We start from the raw sequence: 24,181 nt of genomic DNA, 5'->3' as shown, positions 1-24,181 counted from the left end.
CGGCCCCGAATGGTCTCCGTTCCCAGCCTCACCACCGCAAGAACCAGCGGCCCAAATGAGTTTTCTCCGCAGCAGAACGCGGGCGAGAGGCTCAGCCGTCCGGGAGGATCTCAGAGTCGAGCCGCCGCTCCTCCGCATCGAGAGGAGCCGGACGAGGTGGCTCGGGCATCCCGTTCGGACACCTCGCCGGTGAGGTGTTCCGGGCACGTCCCACCGGGGTGACTGTGTCTCCCGGCCGGCCCTCGGGATTCCCCCCGGAAGCGCTGGATGAAGTGGCTGGGGAGCGGGAAGTCTGGGCTTACCTGACCCCCGGATAAGCCGAAGCAAATGGAAGGAGGGCCAATGAATCAAACTATTTGAGATCAATATGATTGAATCCATTTTTAAAATAAAGCTTAAGTCAAATATTCCAGGATTCTTCATGTCCAAACGAATGAGTCGCTCTTCACAGGCTCCAGCAGCTCAGCTCCATTTGTACAAATTCACATTGTTTTTGTTTCAAGTCCTTTTTATTGCAACCGAGTCCACGGAATGTGCAGAACGCTCGGTCCCCGGGCGAGGACCCCCGTTGACTGTTGCCAATCAATTCTTCCAGCGGATTTGCTGAAAGAAGACAAAATGGGAACGTCTGACACGGGACGAAGACCAACGCGCGCTCAACTCCTCCTCGTCTTCCTCACCGAGCCGTCGAGCAGCTCGTCGATCTTCCTCTCGGCCGCCGACCCCGCCTCCACCTTCCCTCGGTATCCTAGCAACAGCCGTCGGTCTTTGAAGTCTCGATACGTCTGATGAGAGGAGAGAGAGGTCACGTGACGTCGCCGCGCGGCCGACGTGAAGCGCGCTCACGTTGATGACGAGGTCGTGACATTTGTGCTTGTGGGCCAGCGCCATCCTGGCGTCGGCGTCGTCCACCAGGCCCACGTACTCCTGCAGCACCTGTCCATCAATCAGTCAAATGCCCGCTGAAAATCGGGAATGATGAATTGCTTCCCAATCAATAGACATTTTCATAACCCGACTGAATGAAGGGCGCTTCCCAGCAGGAAGTCCACGCTCACGTGCACGGGGGCGGAGTTTCTGTGCAGGATGTCCACGACGACTTGGAAGGCGAGCGGAGATTTCTTCCTGGTGAAGCCGAGCCAACTGCGGCCGGCGAACAGCGCGTCCACGTCGCGCCACGACTTCTGCTTGGCCCGAGCGCTCAGCGCCGTCACGAAGAACTGCTTCTCCGAGATCTGCGGCGGCGGCGGCGGTCAGTCGGAGCGAGCGAGCGACGACAGCCGTCCGTACGAGTGTACGCCGCTCACCTTGAAACTGTTCCGGAGGTTCTGCGGGCTGCTGAAGCTCCCCTGCGGACCGGCGCAAGAACGACACGTCGGCACTTTACCGCGGACGCGACTCGAGCGCGGACGGGCTGACCTGACCTCGGGCTGGCCGTAGTGGTAGAAGCAGCAGTAGTACAAGGTGGTGACGAGCGGCATGTGGAGGATGGAAGCTCTTCGGGGAAACTTCTGGAAGATCTCCGCCTTCCCTCCTAGTTCGGCCTGTCGGTCCGTCGCCTGCCGAGCGCACGTGGAGAAGAATCACAACAATCGTCGTATCGAGAAAAGAAACGGGAAGAAATGGTCGTCAAACCTCGATGAGCATCTGCCTCTCCAGCAGAGAGACCTGGTCTTGGAGCTGGACCTGGTCTTCAGGCGAAAACTGCAGACTAGCAACAAAAACGCGGCGTTCCAGGTTAGGTGACAAGTGAGAGCAAGTTGACCCCGACACGAGGGGAAGTCGGAATTAGTCGCTCCAGAGACGGACGGCTGAGGGAGCTTCCGGGTCGGTCGCCGTGGTAACAAACTATCATCGAGCGGAGAAAATATTACCAAGAACCGGCCGTGCCTCCAAAATGGATGAAAAGACTTCTGGCAGGTGCTGGCAATCTCCTGTCGTCTTCAAAATCTCTGGACTGTGGGGCTGGCAAAGTGGCAGCGAAAACCACTTGAAATCTCCCAGTTGCATTTGGGGAAGCGGGTTCTGGTCCGATGAAAGCGAGGTTGAACTTTTCGGCCGCAACAACAGCGTACGCAAAGTGAAGCATCGTAAAAGCAGGCTTGAGGGAATTCTGAACAGTTTAACCCAAGAACTGAAGAGGGTTGCCCACAGGAGCTGCAATGGCAATCTGGCACATTGGCAGCGCTTTTGCCGAGAAGAACGGTGGGCGCATATTGCTGCACCCAGACCGACTCCAATCAAAATCACTGCAACGAAGCAGTTTTATTTTTCCGCTACAAAATATTTTACTTTTTTTTATTGAGTTGTACAAGTGCTAATGGAAGTCCATTTCCACCACGAAAAAAAAGCTCAATGAATTTTTTGCTGGTGCAATTAAATTCTTTTTACAGGCGTGAAGCCCATTTCCGCCAGTATTTTTTTTCTTTTGTCTTCTATGGCGGAAACGGGACATTTCGGTAAAGTGAAGAAAAAAAAACCCAAATTTGCTCGTCATCATTTTGTCACGTACAAGTGACATCAGAAAAACCTGTCAGTTGAACGGGGGTGTGTAGACTTTTGCTATCCACCGCAAAACACTGAAATGTAAAAAGTCAGGGTTTCGCATATTCGTATATATGCGCTAGCACGGTGACTGACCCGGAATTTCTCTCCGACTTTTTGTCGTGTAGGGTGAACTTGCTCCCGGTTTTCAGGAAATTCTCTTCCCGGCGACTAAAAACACCGCCGCCGCCGCCGCCGCCGTCTCCTCGGCAGCTGTCAATCACCTGAGGCAGCTCTTGAGGAAGTCCCGCTTCTTCTTTTCATCCGTGATGCTCAGGTGCTCTTTGTAGTGAAGCAGCTGTTGCCATGGAGACACAAAGCACACAAGGTACTGCACAAGTGTAGGACTACTTTTACTCTTGAGTACTTGTACTGTGTACTTTGCAGTACAGTGTACTTTGTCGTAGCGTGTGATCGAGTTACCGCCGCATCCTCGACGCGTCCGAGAGCTCTGAGGAAGAACAACAAAATCAAAACGCTGACTTAGCATCAAACTCCTAGCGGAAGTCAACATGAAAGATGTGATGCTAACACATCACGGGAAGCAACGTAGACGGGCTAACAAATAGCAACTACGCCGCGTTTTTGGATATCGGAACACAAACGCCGCACGTATTCTTTATCAGGCACGTATTCTTTATCCTCTGTGAAGAACGACTAATATCGCTGCAGCTTACCGATGAGTTGCGTTCGTTTTATACTGCCCCCAGGTGGTTGAGGCCCCACACAATCGCAATGCATGAATCATGATGCAGTGTTTAACTAGTTCATTCTTTACGTTCAATTTAATTATGATCTGACCTTACGTTTTTATGAAATACAATATTACAGAGTGTAGTTTTCATATTTGAGAAACCATTCAAAAAAACTGCCGTTTTTTTTTTTTTTTTTGGAGGCTGGCACGGACCGACGGCATTTCACCGGAGAGGATGATTTGAGTTGCGAGCGCGGTCCCGGAACTACTTCAGCTCGTATGTCAAGGTGCCCCCGTGAGGAAGTGCGTGCAAGCGCGCACCTGTAGAGGTCCGCCAGCAGCGCGTCGTCTCCGCTTTCGCTCAAGTAGGCGAAAAGATGTCGCAGCGCCGTCGGCCTCGACGCCAGCTCGCCGAACAGAACCTCTAAAACCCGCACACACGCACACACAAAAAACTTGAACACTGTCGACTTCAACGTTTGGTTCACGCGCCATTTGAATTTTTGGTGAAATCCGATCTTTTGGGTTGTCATTCACATGAGAAAAATCATCCATGCAAAGTTGGAGGCCAGAACACAAAAAAAAGTAAAGAAATGGTGACGGCGCCTTGCCACAAACGTGTTCCAGATATCTGGAATAAATATTGCAACTAGGGTTATTCCGAATGTGAGCCACAAGCACGTCACAAGCAAATTGTTGACGTCTCGGACGGAACGTTTAAAGGAGGCGACGCGTGCGCGAGGAACGGCGACTCACCTTTGCTCAAACTTTTCTTCAGGAAAATTAAAACCTGAAAAGAAAAGGTCGCCGTCAACAAAGTTCATCGGCGGGAAAACTTCTAAACGCAAAAGAAAAAAAAAAGAAAAGTGGAAATGTTACGGCCGTGATGACGTTTCCGTCCTGAGCGTCCACGGAACGATCCAGAAGACGAAGTTTGTCCTGCAAGCAGCGGAAACGCTCCAGAGGGACCGGCTGAAACACACGCGCGCACACCATGAGGGAGCGCGCACACACGAACACACGCACACCTCATGTGCGCGCGCACACACACACACACACACCTTCCCTTGCCGCATCCTGTTGACGGCATCTTGGGGCGACCAATCGCCAACGAGATCCTACCGACAAACGCGTCACTAGTTTGATTGACGGCCGTGTCTGCTCGTCCCGCGATTGGACGCCGGCGTACCTCTTTTTCACTTTTGGGTCTTCGGATTTCCGGAGCGACCGTTCTGCCGGACCGGTCGCCCGACACTGAAAAGAAAACAACAAGGAAATCGTTTCAGGCGTGACCGGACCTTTTGCCGGCTTCGCATTTGCTCCAAAATCAAAATGCTCGCATCTCAAATCTGGCCCCGCCCACACAAAAAAAAGTGTTGTCATTTGGCTTTTCATGATCAAAACAAAAATAGCCTCCGGAATGTCGAACTTCCTCAACCCGGACCGAACGACCGCACGAAAGACACCGCAACAGTTTTTTGTCCGACTTTCTCCGTCCGTTGCGGCATGCCAGCTTCGGCCAGCGGAGGGCGCAGACGGACGCGCCGTTCGTTCGCCGGTCGTCGTCGGGATCCTGCTGAATGGCGTTCTGCTCTAACTCCTCTCAGAGCTCATCAGTACGCCGCTAATCTTAGCACCTCTACACAGAGGTGAAAAAATATACGACTCGCGTGCGCGTGACTCACCGTCAGCGAGCGTCGCGACACTTGCGCCTCTCCTTCCTGCCGACAAGAAGGACAAAGAGTCACACTCGGTCAAGTGACCTCCTGACCTTTGGCTCCCGACGCCGTCTGACCTTTGAAGAGCGAGCTGAGGGAGTATCCCGAGTTGACCTTGGCGAGGTCGGCGTCTACGCGGGCGGGGAAAGCGGCCTCTCCCTCCGTCCTGCGACCGGACGCCGCCGTCTCTCGGACGGACCGCGAGATGCCTGTAGGGAACGGACGCTCGTCAGCGGGCGACCCGTCGACCGAGCGGCGGCGGCGTCGTTCTCACTTCCGACGGGCTCGCCGCTCCAGCTGACCTCCTCCACGTGATCTCGCTCGTCCTCGTCCGGCAGTTGCGCGAGGCTCTCGAACGCCGATTTCGATTCTCTCAGCTGCACGCACGGAAAAACACGGAGACGCCCGTCACAACTCGCAGACGATCGAGAATCCAATTTGCGTGACGATGAAAAACGGATGCCGCGGAGTATGGCTGCGTTGTCTGTCCACATGTGTTGCGCCACCGTTTTTGTTCAAACGTCCCTTCCTTAAAGCGTTACAACACGCGGCTGCTGTTCGTTAGCCCATCTGTGGCGTTTCCCATTAAGCTCGCAGAAGGTCAAGTCGTGTCTCCGTTTTGACCGCGTTATGTTGGAGAGTCAACTCCAGCAACAAAGAGCTCCGAGCTTTTTGCCGAATCGTTTCATTTTTGCAGCTGGTCGCGTTCGCTGCCGCCACGCAACACGCGAGTCAACGCAAAAAAACCAAAAACAACCAAAAAGCAGCAGCTCAAAAACTTCCGTCCTTCGCTTCGTCAAAAGAAAACTGCCGACGTCGCGAGCTTCAATTTGCCGCTCGCGGAAAAACAAAAGACGAACGCCGTCGTGCAGATTAGGCTTCTCGTCGTCGCTGTCAAAGAAATCCCAAGTCAAAGACGTTTGCAAAGGTCTTATTTTCATTCGGGTCTGCTTTCACGGAAGAGTTACAAAATGTGAGATTTTAAAAAAGTTAAAAAAGTGAAATTCCGAGGATTTGAACAATTGCGCTAAACGATCAATTGATTATCAAAATGGCTGTCGATTAATCGATCATCGATTAATCGATTGGTTTTTACCCCTCAGACAATCGGCCCGCCCCCCCAGAGACCTCAACGGCTAAGCTAGAAAGGAAACTCTTGCAGCTGACGTCTTCTGCAAAAATAAATATGAAATGAATCTTGAATGAATGTTTTTTTCCTGACGTGGCTCAGTTGTGTCCGGTGTGAGTGACACGTGATCACGCCATTCGGCGATAAAAGGACGACAGGGGTGACACGTGATCACGTGAGGATGAGCACGGCAATCAAGTCGATCGTCGATTGACGTGCGAGTGCGAGTGCGAGTGCGAGTGCGGCGGCGGCCTCACGTCGTCGTCTTCATCGTCGAAGGTGAACGCTTTAAACTTGGAAGCGTTCCAGTATTCTTCTTCATCTGATCGACTCTTCATCATTTCCCAAAACAACAACAAAGGAACGAGAAGGGAACGAGACAAGCCAGCTGACGAGCAAGTTCGCTCGCGTTTGCCAGTTTGCGTTTCGGGATCTCCGAAAGCGCCCAAGCAAGTCAGCCGCTCAGCTTCCGGTGTGTGGAGGCCGCGGAGGCTGCTGGGAAATGGAGTCAAGCGGGCTCACCGTCAGGCCCTTTCCAAATTAAACGAGTTGGAAACTTGGATTACAGGACAGGAGACGCATTGAGCCTCAACTTTACTTTCGAAGGATGTTTCATGTTCACTTTAGTTCGTAAAAGTACACCGAATGACTTGTTGACATCCCCAAATTCGAGACTTGGGCGAGGGGGCAGATGGAATTTCGCGAGGACAATATTCCCGACACGGGGGGGGGGGGGGGGGGGGGTCGCGACCACCGCCCGGCTCCGGCCCCCGGGACCTCCGTGAATGTGGTGCCTCTGATCCTCGCAAGGGTCGCGGGCGTGCCGGGGCCTACCCCAGCCGTCATCGGGCAGGAGGCGGGGTCCACCCTGAACCGGTCGCCAGCCAATCGCAGGGCACATACAAACAAACAAACAAACAACCATTCGCACTCGCGTTCACACCTACGGGCAACTGAGAGTCTCCAACCAACCTACCATGCACGTTTTGGGGACGTGGGAGGAAACCCACGCAGGCGCGGGCACAGCGTGAAAAAAAAAATCAAATAAAATGTAAAAAAAAAAAAAGTATGCACAAGAAGCATTCGTTTGTAAATGTAATCAGTTAATCCGTCTACAGAAATCGCAGAATATTTTTTGTTGGGGGGGACGAATCCCACGATGGAAGCTAAGCTATCAGGCCTGCGAACCATTAACCAATTTGTCCATTTGCTAGGACTGCAGCTCCGCTTACCTTTCAGCGCGGACACGATAGCGCTTCGGCGCTTTCTTGGCCGACTCGCTCGGCGTGGGCGCGGCTCCGCGCATTAGCGCCCGTTGCCAGCAGACGCGTTCGCACAGTCGACGTGATTTGACGCGCGGCAGACGAGCGGACGTCCCGCGGCCTTGACGACGGCAATTACACACACGAGACCTTCCGGAAATGCACTTCCGTAATACGGCGCGGGCCCCTCCATTCTTGAGTAGGGGGACAGCTTAGCCGTTCAGTCCGCTAGCTTCACGCTAACACTAAATGTTACGGCGCCGTAATGCTTTTAACGACCCGTTGAACACAAACGGTGCAGCAACAACCGTAGACAGGCAATAAAGCAGTACTCGGTCATTTTTTTATCCTTTGCGTACAACAACTCATATTAGTGCCGGACTGATGAGCAGGTCTTATACTACCCCCAGGTGGCCAAAAAGAGCAGTACAATGGCCAGTCAATTGATACAGTGTCATAAAAACTTTAATTCTATTGAATGATGTCATCACGGTAAGCTTTTATAAAGTACATTATTATGGAGGGCTAGTTAACAATTGTTGTTGTTGCGTGTCTGGGCTTTGAAGGAATGACACGACGCCGGCGTCGTCGGACACAAACGCCAACATCAGATTGGGCAGATTGGACACGGACACAAAGGGGGAGGGGCCACATGATACGGGAAGCCAGCCGGCGTGTTCCCAAACTACAACATTTCACACCTCCACAATTGAGTGGCATAAAAAGTTGGAAAAAGGCGCCGCAGAACGGAGCTAGAAGATCTCGTCGTCCTCGTCGGCGCCGCAGCCAAAATCTAGACCCCCCCCAAAAACAAGCAGGCGTCAAAAAGCGAGACCCCGAAGCCAATTGGAAAATTCAAGCGTGAACTGACGTCCGGCGAGCCGCAGAGCGCTCGCACGCTCGTCGTCCTCCTCCTCGTCTTCGTCGGTCTTCTCCTCGTCCTCCCTCTCCGCCCGGCCCGACTGCGGCTCGGCTCGGGCTCCCGCTCCCGCGCCGTCCGTCGCGGCGGGAGCGACCTGCCGGGTCGAGTCGGTCTGTCGACGGCAGCCGGAGAGCTTCGGTCAGTGTTGCCCGCCGACGAGATTGCCGCATTGCGAAATGGAGGCAATTTCATCACGGGGAGAAAATGTGTCATTAAATGCACATTTCCATCATTACAATTTTAGGAACATTTGAAAACATCCATCCATCCATTTTCTGTCGCGCTTCTCCTCACGCGGGTCGCGGGCGTGCCGGAGCCCATCCCAGCTGTCATCGGTTACACCCTGAACCGGTTGCCAGCCAATCGCAGGGCACATCAAAAACAAACAAGCATTCGCACCTACGGGCAATTTAGAGTCGTCAATGAACCTCGCACGCATGTTTTTGGGATGCGGGAGGAAAGCGGAGTGCCCGGAGAAAAGCCACGCGGGCAGGCACGGGGAGAACGTGCAAACTCCACACGGGCGGGGCCGGGGATCGAACCCCGGTCCTCGGAACTGTGAGGCAGACGCTCTAACCGCTCCACCGTGCCGCCTGAAGAAAAGTCATCCAATGATATGACTCTGAGGAAGCCACTCGTATTCGCTGCAGGCGAGGAACTGACCTTGGCCGGACTTTTCTTCTTGTTGGGCGGTCCCGAGAAGAGCGGGCCCAGCCTGCAACGGAAACGCACGGCGCTCACGTGACTGACGACTCAACGGGGAAACAGACCGAAAAAAGAGCTCGCTGGTCACGGGACTCGCTGTAAATAGTCACCGGCGGCCAATCACCTCACGCGTCGGCCCGTCGCCCGGATACGCAAGCGCGTCCGCCATTTTGGATGTGTCGGGCGGTGGACGGAACTTCAGAAAGACCCGATCCAAAAAGTGCGCAAAGTGAACGCCCGCGGTCACACGCTAACAAAGGGCCCACCCTCGCGACTGGTCGGCGACGGCGACCGCCAGAGGGCGCCGTCGCATCGCTTTGGATTTCAGATCAGCACAGCTTTCGAGTGGAGGACGAAGATCAGGCGACCGAGTTCGGGGCAAATGCGGACGAGTGGAGGCTTCTCACACTCGGCGGCGTACGCCGCAAACAGAAGACGAGTCGTGGGAAGGCGTGTGTCGCCGGCTTCAGAAAAGTTCCGAAAAGACGGAACGACGAACGGCACGTAAAAAAGCCACCGACGAGCCGTGCGCTGCGTTTCTCCGTTGAATATCTGTGAATACAAATGATTTTGCCATCAAAAGAACTTCCTCAGTCTCGTTTTGCCAACAACAGCAAACAATATTGGCATCGCACTCGCATTTGTTTGCGCAAAAATCTGCTTTTTGGTTCTTGGCGAATGCAACGCATGTTCTGCGACTGATCACGCAAGAAAAACGTTTGCTTCTGATGAAAGCCGCGAGTCGACTTTTTCTCGCGAACGCTGTCGAACGGCCGCTTCGAGAAGGGTTAAGGAGGCGCGGGAACATGTTGGGCCGTCGCCCCGTAGCTATGGCAAACGCTCGACACGCCCCCGCGCACTATAGCCGCTACGTGGCGGCCGTGTCGGGGAGTTCGACCTCCCCAGCTTAGCGTCGCCGTCGGCACGGCGCTGAAAACGGGCGTGCGGTATTTCCCGATACACGGCCAAGATGGCGTACGGCTCCGCCCCGATCTACCCGTGCGATACGAGGGAGCGGCGACGTCACCTCTTCCCCATGACGCCGGCGCTGGCGGCCATGTCGGCGACGGCGTCCGTCTTCTTGCGGCGGCGTCTTTTCCCGGCGGGAGGCTCGGGGGCGGTCTCGTCGGGACCCCCGCCCGGCGTCTGGCCGCCGTTGAGGTCTTTGAGGACGTCGTAGTTGATCTTGGTGGAGATCTTCTTCCTCTCCAGCATCTTCTTGATGGCCTCGCCGGCCGTGGACGCCTGCACGCTGTCCTTCTTCTTCTTCTTCTTCTTGGGCTTGCTGGCCTGCAAGCAGACCAGCGGTCAGCCCGCCGGGTCGGGCGCTTCGCCGGGTCGAGCGGCGCCGGAGAACACAAACCTTCTCTTTGTACGTCCCCTGTTCCTTCTCTTTTCGAATTCGTTCTTCTTTTTCTGAAACGTACAAATCAATCCATCAGTCGATCGCTCGTTCAATGCAAACCCTCAAAATCTTCCCTCCTAAATTCATCTTCAAATTGGAGTGAAAACGTCTTCACATACTTATTTTAAGACCAAAAGTCTTAAAGTTTTAAAATGCAAGCTCTTATTCAGTCGCAACGGCAGATTTTTCAAATGAGTGAAAACCTCCGCCGGCGGAACTCGGATCGATTTTGTCTTGAGTACAGTCGGATGTTTGGACTCGAAATAAGATCAATCGAGGAGGTTTCGAGGTTTGGCGGGATGGTTCGCGTCTGTGGAGAACCTTTCTGCTCTTGGAGGTATTCTCGGTTCTGCTGCATCCACAGTCGGGTCTTGACTTGGACCTCCTTGTCACTCAGGATGTACTGCGTGGGACACGGCAGCGATGGAGCGGAGCGCAACCGCCAAACCGTCCTCCTCCGTCGTTTGCCTCGGCATCAACTCACCTTGTCGATCTCCCGCTCGTCGATACCGTCCAGATCCAGGTCCCCGCCCTCGGAGTTCTCGTCTCCATCTGCCGGAAACGACGGCGAGAAACTGAGCGGGACGCCGGCGGGCCGCTCCGCCACGAGGAGCGCGAGCGCGCCACGGCCCCCCGGCCGACGGCGGTCCCGGGACCGGTCCCCAGCCAATCGCAGGGCGCATGCAGACAAACGACCGAGCATTTCTTTCTTTCTTCGCTGAAGCGAAGGTGCTAACGACTTTTTGGAATCCGGGAGGGAGGAAGCCGACATACCCGGATAAAAGTGTATATTCTCGCCTTTTGGGGTCAATGACCCCAAATCAAACTACTGTTTCATGTTTCCCCTCAGCCAATCGCAGGGCGCACACACACGTTTACACCGAAGGACGATTCGTTCATCTTCGCTCTAGCCAAATTTTTGGAATGCGGGAGGAAGCCGGAGCACCCGGAGAAAAGTCACAGAAGCGCGGGTCCCCCGCCAATTGCCACGTTCTTGACCCATTCAAACCATTCCGACTTCAGGGGTTTTCTCCAGCGACTGTGGCAACACGGGAAGGAATTCCAAGCCCCGACCTCAGAACCGCTCCAGCGCCGAGATGAAATGCCGAATGCTAAATGCTAGCACGCGACAGCGACGACACCGAGCGGCCTCACCCGACACGTCGCCGTCCGCGCGGTCCTCGCCGAAGATCCGGAAGCTCTGCCGGAGCTCCAAAGCGGCAGAACTTTCCAGAACGCCGGCGACGGGGAGCCGCCGCCGTGACGACGGCCCCCCGTCTGACTCCTCGGCCGGCTCGCCGACGTCAGCGTCCTTGTGGCCCCGGCCTTCCTCTTCTCGCATCACTTGGCACAGGAAGTTCTGCGTGAGGTGGCGGGCGGCGCTTCGGAGGTTGCGATCTTCGGCGTCGGGCGGCGAGCCCGCCGGGATGTCCTTGTCCTGAGGGTCTGCAAACAAAACGTCATCGTAGTCAGGGTCTTCTTCGTCGCGAGGCTGGACCCTTTGCAAATTGCCACAAAAAGAAATTTAACCAGCTGATTTGTTGACACCCCCCGCCCTGCCCCAATTTTGCTTTTTGCTTTTTTTACACACACATTAACACACAACAAAACACAAAGATATTGACACTCAAACATTCAAAAAAAAAAAAACCCAACTTATTTTTTAACTTATATTTCAAATTGTCAAAATGTTTGCAAAAACCAGCTTTTTTTGTTTGTTACAACAATAGACTCGAATAGAAAGAATCGACACAAACCAAGAAACGGTTTTTCTCTGTTGTAAAGTGAAAGAAATACGAAAGGTCACAAAGCTTCGCGGTCGGACGGCGAGCCCGCCTGAAATTGCCATCTTTATCGCTCACCCATTTTGTGCACGTAGGCGGCGTAGACGCCTCGGAGTTTGGGTCGGCTCTTCTCCAGCTCGCTCTCGATCTGGTCTTGGTAGCAGTTGATCTCTCCTGCGGGGAGGAGACTCGGAAAGGTCAACCGGACTCCGGGGTCGCGCCGACTCGGTCGGGTCTGACCTTCGACCTCGTTCAACTTCTTGGTCAGCTGTCGCTCCAGCTGCGAAAGAAAGCCGGCGCCGAGCGCGTCACGGGCGGACGACGAAGAAGATGATGATGATGATGAAGGCGGGGGCACGCGCACCTGCTGCATCTTGGTCTTGTGCTGAGCGGCGCTGAAAGACGGCGGGTCACATTCCTGCTCCAGATCCACCTTCATGAACTCGTCGACGGTCAGCTGACTGGTGGGCGTGTCCTCAAACTCGGTCAGCCTGCGAGACGAGGGGAGCCGCGGTCACCGCGAGGGTCCCGACCTCGGCGGGGTCGCCGGGCGTCGGCTCCTCACCTCTTCCTCAGCGTGGCCTGGCACACTTTGACCACCCCGATCACGTCCTTCACCGTGCGCCGGAACATGTGCATGCGGGCCGCCACCAGGAGGGCTGGAGACCAACGGCGACAACACGACGCGGTCAACTCCTGCGCTACGATGCCGGGCGAGCGCGCCGCGTTGTCCCGCGAGACGCCGGGCGACGCGGCGCTCTGCCCGATGAATAACGAGGAAGGTCACGCGACCCGACCCGACCCGGAAAACCGGCCGGCGCTAACGAGCGTGACTACGGAGTGATGACGTCGCCGCACTTCCTACAAACAAAATGTCTTCATGGCCGGTGTCTCCGGACAAACGTTAGATGCGCATCCATCCTTCCTTTATACAAATATGATCGACTTACGGAAACACGGACAAATTATTTTGTCCTCTTTGGTGATTCTGCGGTGACAAAAAAAAGGCGTTGTCGACATTTCAAATGTTTTCGCATTTAACACGAGCCGGGACGAAGTGATTTGCCGAATGCGGATTAAGAGACGCGCGCGAGGTTGTTAGCTTGAGTAGTTGAATTCCCTTGTCGTATGACTCGCTGTTCTGTGTTTTTTAAGTAGCGGTTGTTGGACGGTTTACAATGAACATTCAGTTAGCCCGTCTATGGCGTTTCACATTATGCCTTAACTTTTGCTTTAGTTGAAAATATTGGGGTTTAAAGATACAATGTTTTAATTATTCTTTTAAAAGACAAAGACCCTGAGGCAGGACGGCCAAGACAGCAAAAGCTACGGAATACTTTCAAAAGTGCGACTCGCAAAACATTCAACCAGTCGGTACCGGCGCCGCACAGTCCGGAGGGACGGCGGCCCGTGTGCATCCAGTCCCTCTTCATCCTCTGAACCAGACGAAGAGCCGTCATGGAAACGTCGTGAGTCTTCGCCCCGAACTCCAACATGTGAGCGAAGCGAGGTATCAGCAGACACGGATCTGAAGAGCACCGAATAGAACCAGACACGCCCAGAGAAGGCGGCTCGTAAAACAACGCACTTCATAACAAAGCGGGAAGTACATTTCGGAAACAGGATGCAATGAGCACGTCGAAGGCCTCTCGAAGCCGCCACGGCCAATACGAGCCGCCCGAGCCGTTCCGCTGACTGAAACGTTCCATAGCCGAGTCCTCCTTTTGTGCTATCGAAGTTGACTTTTCAGGACGACTGACGCCCTTTGAAACGTCACGCCCACTTTGACGCGTCCCGGGAATTTCGGCCCCCGCGAGCTTATTGGCGGATATTTTGCACTGAAACTTGTCGGCCAATCGGAAGGGTCGAGGAGACGCGCTGGCAAATAATCGAGTTCCACTGTTTGACTGGAATTTGAAGGCGTTTTTGGAGCAGATTTTCGAGAGAGAGGTGATCGCGCACAAAAACCTTCCCTAAAACTCCCACAAAACCCACAAAAACGCCACTTTCACTTTCCGTCACCCGAGTTTCGTACTCAGGTCGAAGTGGCCGTTCCGACCAGACTCACGGGCATTTTGACGCGCTGTTATTTTTGGCAAACCTTGTCATGACGCTAAAGGTCACGTGACCAAACAGGCCAGCGGGCTTCCTGAGTGTGCCAAAAAAATACACAATTCTTTATGGCTGGTGTGTTCATAAAAAAAAGCATTTGTTTATACAAATATGAGATATAAACGCAGAACAAACATTGGATATTGTCATCTTCGGTAGCCCGTGGTGACAGTTTGTGATTAACAAAAAAGACGTGAAAACCTTGAAAGGTCCTTCGCCATTCACCCGAGCGCTTCAATCGGTTTTGTCGAATGCAGAAGTCGGTCGCGGCATCCGCCGGATTCGAGTGATCCCGGAGTCAGGAATGCGTTCGCAGTCATTCATCTTTCCGGACTCCAGGATCACAAGAAAGGGATTTGCAGCAGACATCTGGGAAGCGGCCAGTAAATAAGTTCTCACCGATGGCGGGAGCGTTGATGCAGAGCTCGCGAGCCAACAACAAGAAGGTTTTTCCCAGGATGTAAACATTCACCTAAAACACATCATGTCATTATTATTTGTTTTTTTGTTTCTTCTTCGATCGAGCTATTCTTCCACATCTTACCTGCAGCAGGTCACTCAGATCCAGCAACATATCTGACAAGAACTGATTCAAGAAACATCTACGGCTCACAGGAACAAAGGCATCTGTCACGCCACGCACGCACGCACGCACGCACGGCATTATGGGATACGTGGCGTCCCCTCAGTGCGACACACCAGGTAGAGGCAGGCAGCGATGATGTGTTCAGTTTTGCGTCCGCGCGTCAGATGTCGGCTCACCACCATCTTGAAGAAGTTGAAGGCTGTGTCCAGACAGTGCTGGTTGAGTTGCAGCTGGTTGCCAAGGTGATGGATCTGACGTCTCCCTGACACACACACACGCGCACGCGCACACACGCACGCGAGAGCTTAACAACTTTTGACAAGTGGCCATGACGTCAAAAAATTATTGCAAATAAAACAAACGCACCACTTTGCAGCGTCTGAGCTCGGGACTCTTTCCCGACACTCGTGTGGAAACCAGAACCGAGCAGCGGAGTCTTCGCCGGACCTGAGAAACACACACGCGCGATCGTTGGCGCAATCAGTCCCTGGTGTGGCTGCCTCGTCCGTCGCCGAGGCAACCCGCTCATCAGCCCACCTGGCCGCACAGCTCAAACGTTTGGCTCAACGGCGGTCGCGTGGCTTTCAGGATGAGGACGGCCGCGTTCTTCCTCGGGTGAGTTCCGACGAACGTTGGCAATAAAGACGACGACCTGACTGCGTTTCTCTGCAGGCTCACTTTTCTCTGCTTGACGAATGGAGCGCTCGAAGGTAAACCAGTTGATTATTCGACTTACTGCTTCCGCGCTTCTGACAGGTCTTTATTTTGCTGTGGCAACTAGTGGAGTGGGCCTGTCGGGATCGTTATCTGGGCCTTCGTGTGCTGTCCCAACAGACGGTCCAGTTTGAGGCTGTCGGTGAGTTCCCGCATTGACCGGTTTGCGCTGGCAAGCTTTCCATCCTAACGCTTCGTGTGGCCTTGCGCCCCCCTGCTGGCCAAAACCTTGAACGACGTGTGTCTTTTGATCAACGGAATAATTACTGAAATGAAATGAAAACGCATCACTCCATCCTGTGGTGTTGATTCATGTTCTCAGTTTATCATTAATTTGTGGTTAATGTGCCGGGATGAAATAAACTGATCCAAATGGGTTTGCTATGTTTGTTAAAGCTGCTGCAGTGTTCACAAAAGGTGGCCCATTCATTTGGTGGCCGGATATTTCTTTATTTATTATGATTTATTCGCGGTCGTGCCGGCGCCAATCCCAGCTATCCTCGGGCGCTGAACTGGTTGCCGGCCAATCGCAGGGCACATAGAAACAAACAACCGTTGGCACTCCTGTTCACACCTACGGGCCACTTAAGAGTCTTCAATGAAGCGAGCATGCATGTTCTCCCTGTTTTAAAAAAAAAAAATAAATAAATGAGACCCTAACTTCCAAAACTAATTCTAGTTGACTGCATACGGGCATATGTATACTTTGCCATACTTGAGTTTTTTTTGTCAGGGGAAATCGGCCGAGCTCCAACATGGCAAATTTCCGGGATCCGTTATGCTTTTGTTGATTAACGGCGCCAACGCGTCCAAACGGGCAAGGCTTCATCAGTGACGCAACTTTCCGAGCTTCACAAATGACCTCACTGGAAAGGCTGACCTTGTGAACCTTCTCCACGGTGGCGTAGATGCCGACGGCGTGCACGCCATCGGCGCGGCGGTGGCCTCGCGCTGCGGCTACACCGTAAGCACCTTCAAGGCGAGTGGCTACACCACCTTCCGAGCTTCTTACTACGCCTGCTTCACACGCATCCAGGTAGCTCCTCCCATCGGTAGCAGGACTCGTCCGTGTACTTTGTGCGTAAGGGTGACGTGATGTGATGCGATTGAGTTTTTTTGTTCAGGATGACCAAGTGTTCACCTTCCAATTTAACGTAATGGTGAGCGACGGCGCTTCACAGTGGACGAGCCGACCGGTTTCAGCCGCGTGTTCTGGTCTGAGCTGGCTCCACCGAGAGATGGTGTGCGAGGAGGACTACATGGAGGTAAGAAGGCGCGCTCGTCCGAGCCCCCGGGTGCGCAGCTGACGCGTGTGTCGGTGCGACGTCGTCAGGTCAACGTCCAGCGGGAGGCTTCGTGCGCCGCGCAGCCGGGACGGGCGTGGCAGGGGTCCGTCTCCCAGGTAACGTCTCTCTCGGTCCGCCGTTCGTCCGCTCTAACTGAAACTTTTGTCTGGCGGCTCAACTTTTTGCTCGCTTCAGGCTCTGAAGACCGCCAGCTCGGCTTTTCAGCTGATGTTCCGGCAGGGCGACGGACATCTGACCTCGGTGTCGGTCGCTGAGGCGGAGAGCGGAGGTTACGGTTTGACCCTGACTGCCGAGAGGGCGGTGCTTCGGGCTCCGTACAAAGCCGCGGAAGCACAGCTGATCCAAGTAGGTGGCTGCGCACGTCCAGTTAGTCACCAGGACCGACTGGCTGAAGAAGCGCCAACTTGTTGAGTGTCAAGTATATTGCACAACTGATGAACATTCAAGTTCTCCTATTCCAAATGAGTCTGACGTGTTGCCCTTTGAGCAGAAAAAAAAAAAAAACAACAACAACAAAATGTTCAAGATGCAATAATGGCTGACATTTGCAGGAACGTGCAGGAAGCGTCTAGACTAGAGACTCTCACTGACCGGGAATCCTTTCGAAGACCGACGACGTGAAATGTTTTGACTCTCGTTCCTTGATTGAATCCTCAGGTGGATGGCGTCCCTGTAGTAGTCGTTGAGGCGTTTCTGTTCTACAAGCGGCATCTGATGGTGGTGATGATCGACGTGTCCGTGGCCTGCACCGTCAGTACGTCCTTCCTTACCGTTGCGGGCGGGCGGGGTCGGGCCGGTACGTGGAACAAACGGTCGCGGACATAATGTTTCAGATTCCGGTTCCTATGACGGAGCTCGGCTGGTCTGGGATGTCCCACGGGTGCTGAGGCCTCTCGTCGAGGAGGGAACGGCATTCAAAAGTCTGCAGCACAGTCTCGAGGTGGAAGGCGTGAGGCTGGATGAGCCCAGCGCCGCCGCTCGAGGTTTTAGTCTGGTCCAGCGAGAACACCTGGTCCGAATCTCGATACCCTTTGGGGCCGAGGGTGGCTACAGAAGGGTAAAATGAAATCGAGCCATCGAAGTTCCAGATATCTTTTTGTTGAAGACTCGGCGGTGTCTGATTGTATTGTTCCAGAGTTCAGTGGTAAACAACGTGTACGAGGAGACGTTTGCGATTTCTCTGCTGTACGAACACCGGTTCTCGGTGGTGTATCGAGACGGTAGCAGCGTCGACACCAAACTTCAAATTGTCAGGGTGCTCCGAACGCCGCCGCTCTGCCGGCAACCCTTCAGCCTTAACCGTAAGTTTGCCGCTTGTGCGAAGTCCAGCGAAGACTTCATAACTCCGCATTTGTTGCTGCATCACCATCAAGCTACTGGACCAACAGCAAATGTCACAAAATGTCTGGTATCCTCGCATGCTTGAGTCCTCTGCGAGACGATGAAGAAATCCAAGTTGTGTTTCTTCCTGCAGAGACTGACAGTGATGAGGAGGTATTCAGCATCTACCTGGGAAACATTCCCAGTGATGTCATTGTAGAAGAAGTCACAGTTAATCAGAAGAAGCAGCAGCTGCCGACGGAGGCAACAGAAGGCGGCTTCGTTGTCAGCCCCGTCGTCCACCCGAACGGCAGTCGAGCTTACGGACTGCGGCTGCCGTTTTCAGATGCCGCGGTTCACAAGAAGGTCAGAATTGTGGCAGCTGACTTTGGGACGCTATGGACTCTTGTGGAATTGGACGGCACGGCAGTTTTTTGCGGATTGCCGCCAAATTTAGAAATCCCATGTAACCGCTGGACCATGTCAGTCGAGCAGGAGAACGAGCAAATGTTTGGGCTACCTTGCGAAGCAAACGGCAAATGGCGTCTTGAGCTAGTTTCCTTGCAAACATCCAACATTTGAGACGGAAATGAGCCCCGAAGCATTTTCTTGACTAATGTTGTCTTGCAACAGTACATGGGGGAAGGCGTGGTTCAATACTCCATTGACGTCAACTTCACTTTGAGCAACCTGCCCCAGAGGAGCTCCTACTTCCATCACACCTTTATCGCCGCTCAAGTCTTCAGCGCATGTAAGTCCCTGGCGACATCATTCACATTGCTGAAAATGTACGCCCATTTTATACTGGACCTCTTCCCCTTAAGTTCCACCAAAGATCACGGCTCAGTGTTTAGACCGAGGAATCCTCTTCAGTGTGGCCACGCCCCCTCGAGCGGAGTCGCTCTGGGAGGTGGGCGTCGACGGGGAGCCGCTGACGCCGCGACTGGCGGCCGGAAGAGGGTACAAACTCCTCAATGACAGTCGAAAAATCCTCTTGGAAGTTCCTGTATTTTCCGTAGGCTATACCTATGAAGTGAGTGACGACGGTGGTCCGGGAGCCGCCCGTAACTCGTGTCCCCAGCGAAAGCCGCGGAAGGTCATCAAATGTTTTGCCTGCTTTCAGGACATTAGCTTGTTAAACTTTTACGGGACGTTTAAGCTGCTTCTTCGAGATGCCGGCACTTTGGAGGTTCAGACCTCCGCATCGAAACGCTGTCTCTTCAAAACCGAAGACATGATAGGTGAGCTGCGCGCACAATTGACTGTTTATTTACCAGGTCTCAAATTTGCTCGGCTTTAGATGATTCCGTTACTCCACGTGTGCTCTTACTTTGCAAAATGTGAGGACTGCGGTTGGAACATTTTCTTTGCGTATTGTGCACCTTCAACCGGAACCGGAATCCTCTTTATTTGCCAAGTATGTCCAAAAAAACCACACAAGGAATTTGTCTCCGGTAGTTGGAGACAAAAAAAAAAAAAGCAGTAAAGGGTTGCTAGTTATCTGGTAATGCCGGTATTCTTTTTGACAATTGCGCAAGAAGATGCAGAGTCCTCAGTTGGACTGACTGGCATTGCAAAGGGCGCCGAGACGTCAGGGAGCGCATGCGGTTTAAAGTGACTCGTAGGAATCTTTTGTCACAGCTCAAAGTTGGACGCCTTGATTCAATGAATGAATGATCATGGACTCTGTGCATTCTTAATGTACGTGTAGCCTTTGAAATGGTCTTGTAATTGATTTGATGATGCCACCTTGCGTTGACGACGTTTTGGAGCTTTCTCTCGATTGGGCCTGTCGAAATGAAGTCAAGCACGTACAAGTTTGCTTGACTTTCTAACTCCAGGACGGCAAACGTAAATGGATCTTGTGGGTGGACGCGAATGATGTTCTCCAAACTGCTCTGTGTGCGGTGTCAGTCTGTTCTGCAGATGGCATCATAACAGCGGTGACAACACCTACGTCCACCTGGCCCACAGTGCGGCCTGAAAAAACCAGCTTACTCGACCCCAGCTGTAGACCCAAACAGACCGACGCCACTCGGGTGCTTTTCCAGTTCAAGCTGGACTCCTGCGGGACCAGGGCCACGGTATAACTCGACAACTTGTCAACGGGTTTGTTTTCTGACGGTCTGTTATACAGTCCAAATGGCTTCTTAGAGTCCATTTAAAAACAGGAGTGACCAAAGTCCTGTACGATTCATTTGAAATGATATCAAACTAACCTTACACAAGATATGATGGCATTCACGATCCCCCCCGAGTGTATCCTGCTATCCGCTGCGAGTATACGTTTTCCAACAGGTCGGGGACTACGTGGTTTACGAAAACGAGATCCTTCATGACGGACGGCTTATTGCAGATGGACCAAACTTGATCTCCCGGGATTCTCAGTTTAAGTAAAGAGAGACAAAGCTATGGCAGTGGCAATTCTTTCAAAGAGCGCAGACTTGGGAATCAAACAAATCTTCCCCCCCCCCCCCCCCCAAAGGTTAACTGTTAGGTGCGTCTATCCGCTCAGTGGAATTAACAGACTGACTGCGGATCGGATCTCCAGATCTGAAAGTCCTGGATTTGGTTCAATCAAAGTCTTCGGAAGCCTGACGGGTCAGTATGTTAAGTGTGCGTGCGTGACTGTCCGTTTTCTTTTGAGTGACGAATAATGAATTTCCCACAGATCCGAAGAATATGCCCCATGTCCGTGACTGTTTGGAGCAGGTTTGGAGCAATGAAATAATTAGCCCATCGGAAGCCGAGCAAACCCGGGGAACGCAAAAGGTTCCGAGCCGCTTCGTTACAGTACCGGGTCCCCCGAACGAGCTACACCTCAACTCCCAAAACCAGCAAACTGATACGAAACTCAATGAGCAGCACGTTCCAACTCGTCCTAGTCACCGGACTGCCGCAGCTCCAGGCCAACCCCACGATGGATTTCCTCACATTTCGAATGACTCGATATACAGCCGCTTCCAGGAGACGCACGGCTTGAGCGTCGCAAAAGACTTGTACGACGACTCGGTCGCCAGGTCGGGTGTGACCGGACTGGAGGACTCTGGTCCAATACGGAACTGGTCTCCTCTAAGCCAAACTGAGTTGATCAAGCCTAAAGAACCCCAATGGCTCTTAAAGAAAGAGCCCAGTGAGGCACGCAAGGCTTTGGGCCCATTTCACACGTTGGAGACAAACCAGCACAAGAGACCTGGCAACACTCCTCCTATGTATCCTTCTGAAAGGATTCCAGTCCCCCAAATCCCTGCAGAATCCGGCCAAACCCTCATCCGGAACAATTCTGTCAACAATGTTCAAAATATCAGAGTTAAACCTCAAAGGAGACTAACTTTTCAAAATCCCAGCCAGAAAAGAATCCAGTCACCGAGCTCCAGTCCGAGAGCTCCGGGGAAAAGCTCTTCCGTCTTGGACGTCATTCAAATAGCAGGTATGGACTTTTGTCACGTCACAAATATGAAAGGATAGCCCTAACCGTTCCCTCTTTCACTAGGACCATCTCAAAGTAGGACTGGATTCTTGCCACCAGCCACCAGATGGAGGTCTGACCGGGTGTCTTCCCTCGGCGGCCCAGATCTCGGCGACAAAGGAGAATCGAGCACTCGCTATACGTACGGGAAGGAGGCCGCGAAGCCCGTGGATGGGAACATCGGGTCTAGTGGTTCTCATAAAGCTTCTGGTGGAAAGCTTGCGGAATCCAGGACCTCCGGGCAATACGACTGTCACGGACTGTCTGCTCGGTACGGAGCCAGTATTCACCACGGAATCGTCAGGTCCGGGAAGAACGAAGCTGTCGTCGGGTGGGGCGAGAACGCCCGAGTAGAACCGCCACAGCGGTCCCTTGGATGACATCCTCCAGTTGGGGTTTCTCAAGAGACTTTGTCCACTTCAAATAAAAGCCAAGTTCTGCTGAATTTCAAGTGTCTGTCATTTGCTTGTGCTGATGGAAACCATTTCTCCGGGCGCTCCGGTTTCCTCCCACACCCCAAAACCATGCGTGCTAGGTTGATCGAAGACTCTAAATTGCCCGTAGGTGTGATTGTGAGTGCCAATGGTTGTTTGTTTACGTGTGCCCTGCGATTGGCAGGCGAGCAGCTCAGGGTGTAACCCCGCCTCTCGCCCGAAGATCGCTGGGATAGGCTCCGGCAGCCCCGCGGCCCTTGTGAGGATAAAGCGCTACAGAAAATGGATGGATCCTATTGGTCCGTCCCCAGGTGGGTCGGCCAGTCTAAAGTGTTGGAAATGGTTTCGATGCGAGGTTTCTGCCTGACGCCAGCCAAGTAGGAAAAGTTTTGAAGACGGCCGTGGGGTTCGCTCACCATCAGTAGAGACGAATTGTCCCACCGCAGAGGACACGCCTCCGCTTCCTTCCACAAACTGGACCTCGGAGACTATGATGTTGTCCTCTAGAACCGAACCGCAGCCGGTGCACACGGCGCTGCCCCGGGCCTGGTCTACATCGATGTCTGCGCCCCCGCAGGTCTTGCACAGCCTGGAGCTCATTGCGCTGATGTCAGAGGTCACAAACGTGGGAGGGAGCAGGTTAGCGTCACAATATTGTAACAAGACGGGCCCGTCTCCTTCCAAAATGGCAGCGAATCGACCCGAATCCTGACTTTGAACCTATACCCGCATAAAGTACCTCGATGGTGATGACGCAACAGTAAAAATAGCAGAATCTGCCGTACTCTTATGTGCGGGCCCGCAGAGGCCGAATAACGGGAGGAGACGGTTCGAATCCACGTTCAACTGCACTGGAGGGACTCGTGAACGGCGCCAAGCACGCGTGCGTTGCTTTTTTTTGTTCGCTGTACAAAAAATACAGGGCATTTCATTTTTAATGGTATGGATGCGTATTGCATTCACTTGGATTAAAATAAAAACTTTTTCTGAGTCATTTTTTTGAGGGCTTTGGTTTTTTGGAATATTTTCTTGTTTTTCTAATTATTTTTCTAATTTTTATGACTATTTTTTTCCTGTTTTGCAGAGTAATTACCCCCCCCCCAATTTCTCGACTATTTTGTTCCTATGACTACTTTTTTCCTAATGACTAATAAAGACAGGAGTATCTCCCACCGTCTTAAACCCATTTCAAATTCAAACTTGCTCAAACCAAATAAGCCGGGTCACGTTGCTTAGTACGAGTCTGCAAAGAGTCACTTGCAGTTCAATGACTCAGAAAAACAGGATTTTTTTTTTTTCTTTTCCTTAATCCAAGTCAATGCAATACACTTCCGTATAATGGCGAGGTATCGTGGTACTTTCATAGTATCGGTGTAGCCGCCCCCACATTTGGGCAATATTCCCTCATTTGACTCGGCAGCAAGAATTTGCTGGAAATGGTTTTTGCACTCATGCCGAGCGCCCCGCGACCCTGCAAATGGAGGGATGGATGGATGGTTTTGCTCCAATACAGCCAAATTGCATGGGGTCATTTCATTGAATTAAAAAAAAAAAAAAACACCGTCTCCTTGTCACCGAAGCATCGAGTCGATGGAGGGTATATCTATAAGATAAAGCCATATATAAATATGCGCAGAAGCGGATTGTTCCAGCGTCCGTACCGGGACTCGAACTCGAGCACTGTGACTCCGAAGTCCAGCGCCTTCCAGGCTAAACTACCGCCACACAGACACGACGACGCAGTACGATACAAAATATGCCGCCGTCCAAAATAGTTCCTCAAAATTGTAAATTCAAACAAAGAGGTCGAAGACTCACTAAGGGAGAAGCGCAGCAAGAGTGGAATTCGGATGTTCAGAAACATGCGCGATCTCTCCGGGTGTCTGTCGTCATCCTTTGCCTTACAATTCTTCTTCACACCGCCAGGATTTGAGCTTGTTAGTTTTACGTGTTTTTCACACGCATTGAAGGAGAAACGCGACCAACGTTTGTCTTCGCTTTCCTGATTCGCGATCGGATGACGTCACGTGTCCCGAGGTGGCATTGACCGAAGAGCGAAAGGAGGAACTGAAGAAG

At 52.9% G+C, this 24,181-nt stretch overlaps 2 protein-coding genes across 12 annotated transcripts; both read right to left on the bottom strand.

The window, feature by feature from the left end:
- Positions 1–368: 368 nt before the first annotated feature.
- On the bottom strand, positions 369–6,583 carry vipas39 (VPS33B interacting protein, apical-basolateral polarity regulator, spe-39 homolog). 8 transcript variants are annotated; one of them, XM_061754764.1, is made up of 18 exons: positions 6,343–6,583; positions 5,231–5,333; positions 5,034–5,165; positions 4,924–4,959; positions 4,428–4,492; positions 4,300–4,356; positions 4,118–4,210; positions 3,995–4,028; positions 3,560–3,662; positions 2,935–2,995; positions 2,769–2,842; positions 1,636–1,711; positions 1,425–1,559; positions 1,308–1,349; positions 1,059–1,235; positions 847–936; positions 681–785; positions 369–603 (listed from the first exon to the last, which is right to left on the bottom strand). In XM_061754764.1, the coding sequence occupies exons 1-18, from the start codon at positions 6,424–6,426 to the stop codon at positions 583–585; spliced, it is 1,488 nt and encodes a 495-aa protein (XP_061610748.1). In that variant the 5' UTR covers positions 6,427–6,583; the 3' UTR covers positions 369–582. The 8 variants fall into 8 exon arrangements, 7 of the variants coding, with proteins under 7 accessions (XP_061610748.1, XP_061610749.1, XP_061610746.1 ...); XM_061754765.1 differs by having other exon boundaries at positions 2,968–2,995; positions 6,343–6,582; XM_061754762.1 differs by having other exon boundaries at positions 681–936.
- Positions 6,584–7,794: 1,211 nt separating this feature from the next.
- On the bottom strand, positions 7,795–24,178 carry brf1b (BRF1 RNA polymerase III transcription initiation factor subunit b). 4 transcript variants are annotated; one of them, XM_061753449.1, is made up of 19 exons: positions 23,924–24,138; positions 22,522–22,709; positions 15,228–15,308; positions 14,950–15,123; positions 14,820–14,851; positions 14,675–14,747; positions 13,542–13,691; positions 12,729–12,822; positions 12,528–12,654; positions 12,404–12,443; positions 12,242–12,337; positions 11,535–11,825; positions 10,864–10,931; positions 10,701–10,782; positions 10,338–10,390; positions 10,002–10,264; positions 8,933–8,984; positions 8,219–8,381; positions 7,795–8,140 (listed from the first exon to the last, which is right to left on the bottom strand). In XM_061753449.1, the coding sequence occupies exons 2-19, from the start codon at positions 22,703–22,705 to the stop codon at positions 8,100–8,102; spliced, it is 2,064 nt and encodes a 687-aa protein (XP_061609433.1). In that variant the 5' UTR covers positions 22,706–22,709; positions 23,924–24,138; the 3' UTR covers positions 7,795–8,099. The 4 variants fall into 4 exon arrangements, with proteins under 4 accessions (XP_061609433.1, XP_061609432.1, XP_061609434.1 ...); XM_061753448.1 differs by lacking the exon at positions 8,933–8,984 and having other exon boundaries at positions 23,924–24,178; XM_061753450.1 differs by lacking the exons at positions 8,933–8,984; positions 13,542–13,691 and having other exon boundaries at positions 23,924–24,178.
- Positions 24,179–24,181: the final 3 nt, after the last annotated feature.

Source organism: Phyllopteryx taeniolatus, chromosome 18 (genome assembly GCF_024500385.1).
Source record: "Phyllopteryx taeniolatus isolate TA_2022b chromosome 18, UOR_Ptae_1.2, whole genome shotgun sequence".
In the NCBI taxonomy this organism is placed as follows: Eukaryota; Metazoa; Chordata; class Actinopteri; order Syngnathiformes; family Syngnathidae; genus Phyllopteryx; species Phyllopteryx taeniolatus.
Note: the sequence above shows the minus strand (reverse complement) of the source record. Positions and strands in the feature narration are given on the sequence as shown.